The following is a 14,785-nucleotide window of genomic DNA, read 5'->3' on the forward strand; positions in this document are numbered from 1 at the left end:
CACTTTCACCAAGGATTTTCAGTGCTTGGGACCATGCCCATGTTGTAACACAAACCTTGGAGATGAATTTGCAGAAAGTGTTGCACACTTATACCTTGTTTGTGGCCACAGAACAACCACTCAGCTTTAAGGATTTGGCCTTGTTTTTCATAATTTTGAACTCTCTGCCCTGACTTAGGTTTTTCTTTTGAAATTCAGAAGCATTTAATACAGGCTCTTTTCATTTGGGAGTCCCAGAAGGCTTTACCTTAATGTTGTAGGCTAGAAGACTACAATTATTTACAGAGGTATTCCAATAACTAAATTTCAGATAGTACAAATATATTGTAACCATATGCCTTGGATCGAAAAACAGTTAATCTTTTTGTATAAGCTTCAGATATCTATGCTTTTGGGCACAGATCCAGAAAAGAACTTAAACTTTGTGACACTATTTATTACCTGAATTGATCTGAACACATCAGACAGATGAGGCATATATATACATGAGTTAGAAATAGCCATAGGTAAAAGAAGCTGCCTTGGCAGTCAGATGACAATTATCTCTTGGCATATGTGAGCAGAAAATACAGGTTTCTTTGAGCTTTGGGATCCTTAGTGGGCTAGATGTAATTTTTCTGAATTTACAATCTGACATTTAATGTAAAATGTAGCTGAGGTACCCATGTGCTAAGGTTTTCACTCTGGGTTACTGTTTGCTAACAGCTCTCCTTTCATAGACCATTATTAACCCCAATTGCACTTAAGAGCACAAACCACTTCAAACTGAAAATTGTTATTTTGTAATTGAAGAATATTAATCTGCAAGCTGATTTCATAGCTGAAAAAGAGAACTGAACCATTATTACTTGTACTGGGCTTTTGTGTTCAAAACACTTCATGGGAATTGGCTGGCTAATTTTCATTATGTGGTCTAACCCCCAAGGTCCATCCTTTCCCAACTCTGCAGTGAGCGTGGGTGCTTCTGCCATGGAATCCCAGCTGAAATAACTAAAAAGGGACTGGGGGGTGGTTGAGCAGTATGTACCTGTTTGTATTTTTATGTGTAAAATCTGGTCCCTTTTAAAATACCTCAGGGCTCAAACCTATAGTTTTTAAGGTGGGTCACCATTTTTCAGTTAAATACCACAAGGGAGGATGTTAACAATAGCATTTTTCAAAAAAAAAAAAAAAACAAAACTGGAAGGGGGAGGGAATGTCCTTTTTGTTTCATCTTTAAGTTTGTGGCTAAATTTATTTTTGAACCATTTCTAAGCAGAATAGTCAGAAACAGAAACTTGCATTGGTTAAACAAGCTCTGCAGTTTCTGGCAGAGGTGCATTAAGATTGTCCTCTTGGACCTAAATCAATCCCTAGAGACAATCAGCCTCCCAAGTTTTCACATGCAAAGATGTACATACATTTTCCATGGCCACAAAAAAGTGCTGCACCTCAAATTTACCTTGTGTTGGTGTCTGAGTGTGCCTTCCAATAACACATAACATTATAAATGGTAAATTATACCCAGATTCCTACCAACAAACTGGTGGCAGCAGGTTTGGTTTGCTACCTGTGGCATTTGTACCAGTATAGCCTTGGATTGCTGCAGTTCCTGATATGGTTCATTGCCCTCATGTTCCAGTGACTAATGCTGTGAGGGAGATTGCTGCCTTGGTTACACCTTGTTGTCCTGCATGAAAAAGGCTTGACCCATCACAGTGCTGCACTCAGCCTCTGTTAGCTAATCCACAGGTAATAAGGTGGACTGCTTGCTTAAGATGATGCAGCTGGGAGAAAAAAACCAAACAAATCTGAAGCAACACTTTAAATGAAAAGAACGAATAGTCAAACAGTCACTTATGGCCACTCCAAGAGGAAAGGTATTTTTGGATGTTCATATTCCTGCTTCAAACTACATCATCTTCCTTCTCTCCTTTGCTAGCCTGAGCCAGGCAGTGTCAGTGAATCAGAGAATCTGAACAGCAAGTGAAGTTCTGAAATCTTTCTTGGTTTCACCTGAAAGAAATGGACTGATTTTTGGCAGCACTGGCCCGCCTAGCTTTAGTAACAATCACATCTGAGGTGAATAGGCATGTGTATTTAAATAGAGGTAGGTTTCTTTCTTTTATCAGCAGAGATGCCTCTTTTAAAATACGGCCATGTTATCCAGAAAAAGACAGATACTTGTTCACTTGTGCCAGTGTTGCTGGTGAGATTACTTGAGTCCCGTTAGAATCAGTGATACACCACACAGATTCAAGTGCTAGAATAAACTGTCTGCGTTTACCAAAATCAATGAAGTTTTCACCAAAATGTTTGGCATTTCTGAATTTAAACTATATCATAGCACCCAAGGAATCCTAGTATCTTGAATGGTATTTTTTTTTCTTTGAACCTGGAACTTGAGCTATCCTGTTGATTTTGTCATGGCCGGTTCTCTCCTGTTGGTTCTTAAAGTAATTTTCCTCCTTAAATTGAAAGATTCCAGGGTTGGCCATCATTGCAGCATCCATTGCAGCTGGCTCTTAACTAGGTGGAAGGACAGACTGACCGTGGCAGCTGGGGAAGGCTTCTGTGCTTGTCAGCTCACCTGGTGCAAGATACAAACCACTACTGATTCACTGGGGTGGCTGCAGTTAATGGCAGCTCTTTGCTCCTTCATTTGCAAAGTTCAGGGTTTGTTGTGCAGTTGTGATCTCTCTGTTCCCACGTGTCCCACATTCCCCCTAAACTCCACTCTGGGAAGAAGTAGCTTGAAAGAGTTAAAGAATAAAAATAAGTGCCTGTGATGAATAAGCTGTATGATCTGTATGATTCACATAGTGGAAACTCAACAGCAGTTAAACCTTCAAATCTTAATCTGCTTTGGCTATAAGATATCATATGTAAACAGGCATATGTTAACAGTTCACAGGGTAATTTGTGTCTCATTGTCTGACGTCAGAAATTTTGCAATGATATTTTTAAAAAGAAATTCAGAGGTCAGGTGTTTGTTTTTTATTTTCTTTTTCCCATAAGGTGTGCTTTACAAATGCAGCAAACCTCAGGGTAGCTGGGAAGGATCTGTCACTAAAAACTGGAGAGAATCTGTCTCTGCTAGAGAAGTTCCATGTAGTATTTTGGAGGATTAAAGAAATGTCTAGGCAAATAGTGAATTAAAGGCAAGAGAGATCCACATACAACAGCTTTCAGTGGTACCCTGAGGCACAAGCCATTAACACTTGCTCACTTAAGCTTGCTCTCTCACTTGAACAGATTCTTCCATTTTACAACTAGAGAGTCTGAAGTTTTCAAATCAGTGAAGCCATATAAAGATAAAAACTAATCAGGCAGGCATCTCATGGAAGATTTAGCACACTTGTGCTAAAAGGAGTGCACATTCCTCTGAATCAAGGACATATTCATCATTACTGCTCTGGAGCTGTGATCTTATTCATTCTAGAAGAATCAAAAAGACTAAGTCAGTGCTCCCTTGAGAAATACCTGGAGCAAAAGCAGGGGCTGCAGGAAGTGATACTGATGACTCAACAGCCAAGGCCAACACACTGCCTTATTTTAGACAATGTCCTCTTGGATACTCATGTTTCCTCATGAGTGGCTGATGACAAAGGTCTTACCTACCTGTGGTCACAAGTACCTCATGACATTTTTCTCAAGAATAGCTCCAGTATTGTGGCCAGAATCTCTAGCTTAGAATTCACTGTGCAACTTTATTAAGTTTCATTGCCATTTCAAGTGAATCTTCCCTAAAAATCTTCATATATGGATCCTGCTGTGTCCATTAACTAAACATTTGCCTAATGGATAGTGCTTTATTATACAGTGAAGAAGATGCACTTAGAAAAGGGCTTCCTGGAATGGAAAATGTAAGAATATCCCAAGGACAGGTCTTTCTTTCTGTTAGTACAGTCAAAGCCTTAAGCTGATGGCTCCTCACTACAGGTACTGATGGCAAATTCCAGGTCATCCATAAATAATAATTTTTTTGCTGGTCATAAAGTACTTATTGTTAATACATAATATTTCAAACACCTGACGTGGTCACAGAATGCTCAGAGGAGAATCCTGTGTGTAGGTGCCAGCAGATTCTAGGCTCCCAGCCAGTAACTATAAAGAGCAAAAACATTAGATTGATTGTTAAGCAAGTAAAATTCTGGAATGGGTGTACATCATCCAGTAGATACCCATGTGTGTGCTTAGCCTCTTGATGCGTGAATAATCGCAGTGACTTGACAGGACTGCAGCAGTATGCAGAAAACACTGTGTGTTTCATCATTTCAAAGCACTGCAGAAAAGGCTGTGGTGGGCTGAGAAGAGAGCCTGCCTCTCTTGCTTGTTCTGATGTTAGTCCAGACCCAAAGACAGAGCCCGAAAGCACGCACATGAATTGAATTGCATGGGAAGCTTACCAAAGGAAGTGTTTGCTTGTAAACTCAGTATGAATAGGATCTTCTCTGACCGCAAGGGAAACGGAGACACTCATTCACTGTCCGCTTGTGCAATCGACTTCTGAAGTAAAAACAGGATTTGAGGTCTAAAACCTGAACCTTCACACGTCTTCCAGGCAACAGAAGAAGCCTTCATGCTCTCCAGTTAGCAAAGGAACAAAGTCAGGAGGTGCTGCTCATAAGACTCCTTGGATTTGTTAACAACAGGCTTATCAAAAGGGAATCATTGAGAGTTCTGAGCTACAGCAGCCCTGAGAGCAGCTTTTGTGTGGGCTTGAGGGGAGACATCTGAACACCATTACACTGCACTGCTTTTGATGTCACTACGTGCTCATCATGTGTTTTATATCTCAGCGGTGAATCTGCCGCCAAGTTCCACAGTGTCTGAGGATGGCTGTGGGTTATCACAGATGCTGCTCTGCTATAAAAAACATCACTTTCAGTTCTTTATCACCTGGCCATACGACTACTCTTTGAGCCCCATCTGTGCAGGGTAATTCTGTACACCATTAGATTATAGATGACATGCTGGTTTTAAATTGTTGGCTTTCAATCTGGCAGTAGTTTAATTTTCATTACATGGTTTGAGATAACTTTTAAAATAAAGATACTGATTTTTCATCGATTACCAATAGTTTAATATTAGCCAAAATATTTGTGTTCCTTGCCTCTGTCATCCAGTAACTAAAATAAGGACCTTTTCATTTTTTTCTGTGACAAGCAGCCAGTTTATTTATAAGTGCCCTAATCTAATAGAGATTTATTCTGTGTGTCCCATGAGACATACTGTCAAAGTTACCAGACCTGTCCCAAGCACTTGGGAAGTGGGGAGATGGTTACACAATTCTCATTGCCTCTGGCTGCTCTAGTTATAGAGATAAAGGGTCAGAGAACTGGAGCAACAGTGATAATTTTGTGAGCATCTAAGGAAAAGCAGCTGCTCAGGTGAGTGTAAGCACTGGCTGAGGGCAAGGCAGGTAGATGCTTGAAAACCATGTAACAAAAATTCCCTAAAATAAAATAAGAGGAATGGGAGGATCAATGCCTGAGCACCAGGAATTCTGGATTTTTCAGTCTTCATCTCACAGATGCACTAAGCTGCTTGTCTGTTTCAAAAAAGAGAAAAAATATATCAAGAGCAATATTCACCTTGTCATAGTTCTGGCAAATCTGTGCTGGATAAGACCCCTCCCTCTGCTAGGACGTGCCCATTCCGTGATACACATCCCATAGGCTCTTTTTTCTGCTGCAGTCCCAGATCCTTGCCTAGCAGTTGGGACTCCAGAAGTGAGGAGACAGCCAGCAGTCCTGCTTGCTTTGACTGGCCTTTTCCAAGGCAGGATCTACTTTTTGTAACGATTTTGCAATGTCCTTTGACTGAGAGCTCCTCAGACTTTAGTAGTGTTGGGAAGGTGCCTGTTGCACACTGTTATCCTTTGCCAAGCATGAAGCCTACTGAACTCTACTTCCAAAGGTCATCCCTGCCCACCTCACAGGTACCAAGTCCCTTTGGAACATCTGAGTGTTGGTTCCTGTTCTATTCTGCTGGCTCACAGCAGTTTATTTTTTCTGGCACTTGGATAGCAGGACTTATCCACAGAGTCAAAATGTTTTATCCCAGCATTAGGTCTATAATTGTGCACTGATGTGTGCTCCACAATGATTTTCAGTGCTGTTCACTGGAGATGTGTAACATTGCCCTGGTTCATTTTGAAGAGCTGTAAAGCCATTCAGGCTCAAATTCACCACAGGAAAAACTGGGAATTACTATGACAGGATTCATCATACATGCTAAGCAGGTAGAGCCTGAAAAGTCTTTTTTTGGGAAGGGGGAGATGGAATGATGAAGGTTTACACAGGGAATAGAAGGAAGACCCCAAAAGATGGCTTTTGATTTCAGGAGGAGACTAGTGCAGGAGATAAGCCTGCATGCTTAAAAGCCAGTGGTGTGATGGCAACAAACACAAGGCTGCTGTGTCAAGTGTGGTAGCTCCATTTTCTGCAAAAATCTTATAATACTGAAATGTTGCAACAGTTTTTCACAAATCTCTTCCTGGAATTCCTCCTGTTCTCAGCACTGGTTCCTTACCACACCAGGGCTGCATGCAAGCACTGGCAGAGATGGGTAAGGAGGACAAGTTTCAGCCCTTTGAGAAAGAGCAAAAGAACATGCCATGCAGGTAGGTCATCAGACAATATCCTTGGCATCTCTTCTTTTTATTTTTTATATTTTTATTTTGGGCGTTGGCCAAAATTAGAAAAAACAGAAAAGCCAAAGTGGGAATCACTTCTCTGCTCTGCATCTTGAAAGGAATTTGGTGGGGATGGAGGGGAGTCTGGATGTGGACCTTTTCCTATATTCTGTACCCAAAACATAATACTAATTTGAGTAATAAATGCTACTATATGTTAAGCCATGGCATTAAGGTTTTGAGTACTGAAAGCATGCCAGGCATTTTAAAGAAGCAACAAAGGTTTCCTTCTGTCAAGAACTTCACCCATTTTTCAAAGACCTGGGAGATTTAAGCTTTGGTTTGTCTCAGTCACATGTAGACAGTCAACTATAGTTCAGTATATACAGTCAGCTAGAAGAGGGCACCCACCAGTGCTTCTGGGATGAATGCCCCAGGGGTTATCTTTTCCTGGCCTTTGGAGACTGCACACCCAGTTTTAGGGCTCCAGTTAGCAGAGACAGACATACAGAGCATGAAATTGCTGGAATCCCTGTGAGGAAAGGCTGCCCAGGCACCAGGAGAATGTGGCAGGACTGTGAAGTACAATGCTGTGTGTTCCTCTGCTCTCCTCACATGCCAGGTGGTTTTTGGGGGAGCCAGGATGACAAGAGGTGTTTTTTTCCCTTCCTCAGCACCAGTGGGTGCCATCCCCCGTTTGGCTGCAGTAGCTCAAACCAAGCACTGTGCTCAGGTGCCACTGTGTCCCCATGGTGTGGAGCTAGAGGTTTTAGATGGATGGGAGGCTGGGCAGATGAAGGATGCAGCTTCCAACAATGTATGGAGCAGATCCTCCGTGTGGCCCTTCTCCTCAGCAGGGACAGTGATCTGACACAGGAGCTGAGAGGGGGGATCTTTGTGAGGGTGGGAACACTGACACCTTCATTCCTGCTCACATTGCATCTCAGTTCTGAGAGAGCTACAGGGGACACCAGTACACACTACTAATGCCCATGAGAACCTTTATGCAGGTCCATTGCTCTTTTGTTTTTGTCTGCACCCTTCCCCTGTCGCCAAAGGTACTGATACCCTTCCCCCCTGCCCTGCACCTTGTGCTGTCTCAGATGTAGGAAGCAGCCCACACATGTGGCATCCTACCAGCTAAATTCACCCAGCAGCAGCAGCATTCCAATCATTAAACTTCCAGGAAGGGAAAAGTAAAACAAAAGGTCTGATAGATACTTGCATGTGTTTTACCTATGAGAGGAACCAAATAAAATAGTGTGCTTTGAGAGTTGTGGTGAATCACTCAGAAACAATCTGCAGGCATTAACGGAATTTTATTTCTGAGGGAAAAAAAAAAAAAAAGAAAGAAATGCAGGCCCTGGGATATCCCTTTATGGCATATGCGTTTTATGTTTAAATGCATTAATGGGACTGCTATGCTATGAGTCATCCCACACAAGAGTTTCATGTGTTTCTTAAAATACACTAGAAGTAGCTGAAGGCATGCATGAGTTTGCTGTGCAGTTATCTATCAGGAATCTGAGCAAATACCTGCACACGTGGCATCACAGGCTTCAGAGCTGGGTGACCCATCCTCACTCAGCCCTCTCTGCCTCTTGTACAGACCCGGGTTGGGGAAACCAAAACAGAGGAGGAGTTGATCCTACTGAATAACAAAATGCAGGGTCCCTGTGTTAATATTAGGGAAGCTTCAGCGCTAAATTACAGAAAATTTGCATATATATAAACAGAAAACTAGAGTTTTCTTCTGAAGCATTCTTGTAAAAACTAAAGCTGTCTGCTTTTTTATCCCAGGGATGATCTGTTGTCTGGTTTTGTCTCTTTTTTTTTTTTTTCCTTTTCCATTTACTACCAGTACCGGCTGTAAGTCTATTTACAACTCCTTTAAAGCCATGCTGTTGAGCTGTGTGGAGCTCCTCTCAGTCTGCTCCTCGCAGGTCACTGCAGCTGCTGGCTGCTGCCTGGCTCTCCGAGCTATTCCTTTTTCGGACAGCAGATATAGTTTTAACATGGGAAACACCCAGTGCCAAGTATTTCTGATGGTGCACGTTACGTCTACGCGTATGAGTAAACGCTTATGCTCACTCAACAGCGCTGTGATGCAAACCTTGGGGTGAGGGATTTAGTTATTTAGTTATTTAGGATTAGTGAAAAGTAACGACTGGGGCTGGGAATCTGCAATTGTATGAACAAGAAGATCCTGGAAAGGAAGGTGGCCTCGCTTTCTCGACACAATTATTTAAGGTCGGGGGGGGGGGGGTCCCCGCCGCCCCGCCCGGCCCCTTCAAGTCCCGCAGCGACTCCGCCGCCGCCCCGCCCGGCTGCACGGCGGGCCCGGGGCGCGGAGAGCAGCGGGCGGAGCGGAGCAGGCGTGTCCCAGCCTCCCTCCTCCCATTTCCCCGTGCGTCAGGGCCGGGAGGAGGAGGAGAATCACCTTTTTTTTTTTTAATTTTTTTTTTTTAAAGCCTCTAACTACTTTAGCGCGGACTCGGCAGCAGATGGTGGACACGGCCCGAGGTTTCGGCGGGGAGAGCGAAGGGATGCGCCCAGCGCGCAGCGCCCGCCTGTAGCTCCGCGCCCGCTCCGCTCCCCCCATGAGCCGCCCCGCGTCCCTGCTGCCGGCCGCCCGCTGCCGCAGCGCCCCGGCCAAGCGCCTCCAGCCCCTGCACGACGGCCCCGCCGAGGAAGCGCCGGCCGCCAAGTGCCCTCGGCTCGCCGAATGCGGCCCCCCGGACTGCCTGAGCGCTCCCGGCTCGCCGTGTGCCCCCGCTTCTCCCGCCGGCGGCGGCGGCGCGGCGGGTCCCAGCCTGATCGCCTCGTACCTGCTGCTGCCGCTGGCCGAGCGGGAGCAGGTGTCCCGGGCGCTGAGCGTCAGCTCGGGCCGGGAGCTGCGCTGCAAGGTGAGCGGGAGCCGCGCGGGTGGGGAGCGGGTCCTGCCGAACATCCTCCCGGTGCTCCACGGCTGGGAACGCCCGGCCAGCCCCCGGCGGCGTTTGTACGCCCTGCGAGTGAGCCGGGACTCCGGCTTACCTCGAAGCGCCTTCCCCCCAGAGGCTGTGGGAATAGTGGTTTATTTTAGTTTCCCCCCCAGCCTTTCAATATACAACGAACAGGAAGGGTCTCGGTAGCCGCTCCTGTCGGTCTTGCCGAGCCCTGGCTCCCCTCCAGCTCTCTCGTCATTGTTTGGGGAGAGTTGCTACGCGAGCTGCAGCTTTCAACGCCCTTGAGAATGAATTTGGGTTTAATTTCCTCTATACAGGTGTTCCCCCTCAAACACTACCAGGACAAGATCCGACCTTACATTCAGCTGCCGTCACACAGAAACATCACCGGGGTTGTCGAAGTCATTCTCGGGGACACCAAGGCCTATGTGTTCTTTGAAAAGGACTTTGGGGACATGCACTCCTACGTGAGGAGCTGCAAGAGGCTGAGGGAAGAGGAGGCTGCCCGGCTGTTCAAGCAGATCGTCTCCGCTGTAGCTCACTGCCACCAGTCAGCCATCGTACTTGGTGACCTCAAGCTCAGGAAATTTGTCTTCTCTAATGAAGAGAGGTAAGTCAGCAGCCAGCCCTGGGGTGAGTGGGGAGGGAGGAACGCCACATCCAGAGACACAAAAAGCGTGCCAGGGAGTGGAAACAGCCCCGTCAGCCGGGCATCACCTGCGAGCAATCCGAGTAGGTCCTCATCACGTGTGTGTAGTAGGTCACGGATCTAACCGGGGCGCACTCCCTCTTAGATCTTGACTGATGAAAGGGAGGAAGCTCGCCGGGAGCTTCCTCTCATTCAGCAGAAGTTCAGTGAAACCCGCTGGCAGACAAAGGGATGATAGCTCAGATGCTCGTTAGCGCCAGAAGATGTCATGTGTGCCACTCATTCAGTGTCAAATGAATAAAAAGCAGAGAGGGAGAGGGGAGATGCTGAGGTGTTGTACCGGCGGGAGGAAGCAGCCCAGCTGGGGGAGCAGGAGATGCGAGGAGCTGGAGCTCTGGTCCCTCCTCGGGAGAGTTGCCTTCTGACCCACGGTGGAGCCCCAGCACTTGGGTAGGGTCTCCTTGCTGAACCACTCTGCTGATGAAAGTGATGCTGCTGAACCCTTCGAGGCTTTTATCCCCCCTCTACTGCTGTGCTTCGCATGCCCCCCTTGCCCGTGGATCGTGGGCACGCACAGGAGGGAAGGTGGGATGTGGTTAAATAATGCTTTGGGAATCCTGCATCAAAGAAAATCACTTTACTAAAACTTAGCCTAAAGCCTAGGTTCATAGAAGAGATCACAGAATCTAGTTGTTAAATTTAGATTAGGGAAATAATTCAGTATTCCCCTGGAGTGTTTGCTGCTCTTGCAGTGCTTCACCACACGTGGCAGAGTCAGAAATACAGCAAAACTGACTCTTGACTAGCTGCTTATCCCAAGGAATGTTAAAAAACTAAGTAAAAGCTGTAATGGAGTTGTGCTTAATATCATAAAAATGTAAGGTGATACTACTGATGCAAAAGAAAAAGGGATTTTGTTTGTTTTGTTGAACTGGGCTAATGATTCTTCAGGATATCTATTACGAATTTGATAAGAAAATTAACCAGCACTGCCCCTCTGAAACAGCCGTATGTTGACACGTAAAGAAAGCTATTCCTTTGAAGGAAACTATTGCAGCTTTTCCCTCCCATAAGAAGATGAAACATTTGTTGAAATGTTACGTTGCGCACAGTCTCGCTCATTTGGAAATAACGTGTTGCACAGGCGATGTCATGTGCATCACATTTGGCAAGAAGAGGGTTAAGCAATGGCAGGCGACGCGGGCTCTGCACAGGTGCAGTTTCAGGGCTCCCGCAGCCAATCCCGGGCCCACGGTTCTCGTTGAGTCATATTTTCCGTTTGCAGAACCAATGGGTATTTGCCGAGGTCAGGCTGAGGACAGGCTGAAGCCAACATATCTACACCCCTGCAGGCTGCCAGGCAGTGCAGAGCCCTTCCAGGGCTGCCTGGTGGCTTCCCTGCTGACGGGAGCTCCCCTTACCCTCCAAAATAGGAGGTTGGGGTGGACCCATCTCCACCTGGAGATGGTGGGTGTGGAGATACGCTCCAAAAGGCAAAAAGAATAAATTATGAACTAAAATGGAAAAAAAAAAAAAAAAAAGCTGAGGGAAGGCAATGATCCTCACCAGTGCAGAGGGGAGCTGGGCTTTGTGGTTTGTGGAATCGCACAGCTGGATGCTGTTTGCTCAAAGCCTGAACGGCGCACAGTGGCTGTAAAGTGCCATGTCACCAATTAACCCCCTGCAGTGGCACTGCAACCTGCGTGGGTAGCAGAGACTTGGTGTTCCTCAAGAGTCCTCTGTGTTGTTAAAATCTCCAGGTAATAAAAAAACAGGAGCTTCACTGAATGCCTGCCCGATGCACACAGCAGCACTTCTATTACACATTCCCGGGCGTCTGGGCAACTTCTCTGCTGCAAGTTGAGGTGTTTCCTTTCTCAGTGCCAATGCCAGAGAGAATGGGGCCATGGCAGGGGCTTGCTGTGCTTGCTCACGACTACTGTTGCTATTTCTCACATGTGGCTTCCTCTCCTGCCCTCCCTAGGACTCAGCTGCGTCTGGAGAGTCTGGAAGACACACACATCATCAAAGGTGAAGACGATGCACTGTCAGACAAGCACGGCTGCCCGGCGTACGTCAGCCCTGAGATCCTAAACACAACGGGGACTTACTCTGGAAAATCGGCCGATGTGTGGAGTTTGGGAGTGATGCTTTATACCCTGCTGGTGGGACGCTATCCCTTCCATGACTCGGACCCTAGCACTCTGTTTTCCAAAATCCGGCGCGGACAGTTCTGTATTCCTGACCACGTCTCCCCCAAAGCCCGCTGCCTCATCCGCAGCCTCCTGCGGCGGGAGCCTTCCGAAAGACTCACTGCTCCAGAGATCTTGCTTCACCCTTGGTTTGAGGCAGTCTTGGAGCCTGGATATACAGACCAGGAGACGGGAGCTTCAGATCAGATTGTCCCAGAGTATCATGGAGACAGTGATGATATTAGTTCCTTCTTCTGCTAACCCCGAAATCTCAAAAACCTCGTCGGTTCTTACCTCCAGCATCTTTGTAGGGTTTCATTTTCCCACTTCTGCAAACTCAACAGCATCTTAAAGTGCCAGTATGGTCAGAAAAGTGACCTTGTCTAAATGAATGCCACCCTGGAGGTCTCCACTCCCTAAGTGTACTCAGAGTTCCATCCTCTCGCTCTGCTGGTCGGTCCCACTAGCCCTGGAGGACTTGTGCAGCCTTGTGAGAACTCTCTGGCTCTTCTGCCTCCCGCATCCTCCTCCGGTGTAACTGGTCACATCTTGGCTGCAGAGTCTTATGTCTGGCAAGGTGTGGGATGGAAAGGCAGCTCCTTCTGCTTTCCTGCAGCGGCTGCAGAGGTGTGGAGCCCTGGCCACAATGTGTAGGGGCAGAGGGGCACGTGGCGCACCTCTGCCTGAACAAATCTGACAGAAATGGTTAAAAGGGGAATCGCCTTGGTGTGCCCCAGCAGCCAGCCCACGAAGCAGCTCTCTGACTGTAAGGACACGATAGCGAGGGAAGGAGGTCTTCACCCACCATGGCCAGCTCTCTGCTCGCTGCTGCTCCTCCAGCTGATCCTGCTTTCAGAGGTGTGAAGCTCCTACATCCACCCGTGAGACAAATCACTGCTGTGGCTCTTTCTGAAGCAGAAACCAGTGGATCTCCCAGCTGGATCCCTTCTGATTCCATTCGCTGTCCAGGAAAGCGTTTTAAATAGACTTAAGCCTCGTGTTACCACGGTGTAGCCTATATAACTTTATGCCCCCAGCGAGCTTGTCAAGTAGCAGGTCTCGTTAGCTCCGAGTGCCAAAACGTATCCGTTTACCAAACCGTAACACTATCGGCTGGGGCACCTTCCCCTGGAAAGGATAAGGGGTGTCTTGTACAGTACCTGTAAACATGGCCATGTTTTTCAACCGGCTTAACTCTTAAAAATACCACATCACCTCCTCTTTCCCTCTCCACCCCCACAAAAAGTTAGTCTTAAGAGTAAAGTCTCTGTACACCCTAAGCTGATTATTCAGGTATGCTGTTTGCCTCCAGCCTCCCCCGCCTTTTTTTTTTCCTTTTTTTTTTTTTTAATTTTTAAAATTTTGGGGTTTTTTTGTTTTTATTTTGCATGATTATTCATAGTCTTTCCAATATGTGTGAATAATGAATATATCTGAATCATGAGCTTCCTGGGTTGGGGGTAAGTAAAGCTTAGTCCTGCCTAAGATTTCTGCTTAGTTTCACATGTGTCCAGTGGTTTATGCAGAGATGTCCATTCACCTTAGGCAAGAGTGTGGCTTCTAAAATGGCCATGAGGTGGGTGATGCATGTTCCCAACACCACCCAGTTCCAGTGAAGTCATTTTAAGGGTTAACCCTGGCAAGCTGCAGTCCCAACACGTGTTGCAAGAATACCATGTATACCTCATGGACTGTGTACTTTGTACATACCTTACTGTTTGGGGTTTTGTTTTCTTGTTTTGTTGTACTTTGTCTTAATAAGAGGTGTCGAAGAGCAGTTTAATGTGAATTATTGTTGGCAATACTAACTTGACAGAATCATGAGCATTAAGAGCAGAGCGCTCCAGCTCTCCGTTGCACTAAACCTCTCATGATTGCTTGACATTTGTATCTGTGATACAGTTTAACCCTTCTATGAAAAACAGTACATTTGTATATATTGGTAGAAAATTCTGCCAGAAAAGCTAAAAACACTATGTCCAATTTGTACATATGTATATGTCTGTGGAAACCTGGATGATAAAAGTCTGACTTGTAGAAAGTTTTAATAAACTTGGTTTCATAATGTTTGTCCCCAATTTTTATGGTGTCTCAAGAGGAATGCAGCTCAGTGTGTCTAGTTTAATCTGAAAAAATGGGGTTTGGCCTCAGAGACTATCAGCTCCTCTATGGTCTGGATATGCACTCCATCATGCCTTAGCCTGAACTCCCTCAACTCAGCCTGGGATTGAATTCCCAGGGAGAGTGGGGACAGGGGATGGATCCTGCCTCTTGTGAGGTGGAAAAGGCTTGGGATGTCCCCGGGATTATGTGAAATGGGATGTCCTACTCCTCTGATAAACAAGGGAGAGAGGAGTTTTAGAAATCTGCCTCTGAA

General features: G+C 46.2%; 1 protein-coding gene across 1 annotated transcript; it reads left to right on the forward strand.

The window, feature by feature from the left end:
• Positions 1-4: 4 nt before the first annotated feature.
• Positions 5-14,473, forward strand: TRIB1 (tribbles pseudokinase 1). The gene is made up of 3 exons (XM_071421787.1): positions 5-9,525; positions 9,885-10,177; positions 12,201-14,473. The coding sequence occupies exons 1-3, from the start codon at positions 9,220-9,222 to the stop codon at positions 12,667-12,669; spliced, it is 1,068 nt and encodes a 355-aa protein (XP_071277888.1). The 5' UTR covers positions 5-9,219; the 3' UTR covers positions 12,670-14,473.
• The last annotated feature ends 312 nt before the right edge of the window (positions 14,474-14,785 follow it).

The sequence above is a fragment of the Agelaius tricolor genome, unplaced genomic scaffold (genome assembly GCF_023055355.1).
Source record: "Agelaius tricolor isolate 1412-34295 unplaced genomic scaffold, bAgeTri1.0.p SCAF_2, whole genome shotgun sequence".
In the NCBI taxonomy this organism is placed as follows: Eukaryota; Metazoa; Chordata; class Aves; order Passeriformes; family Icteridae; genus Agelaius; species Agelaius tricolor.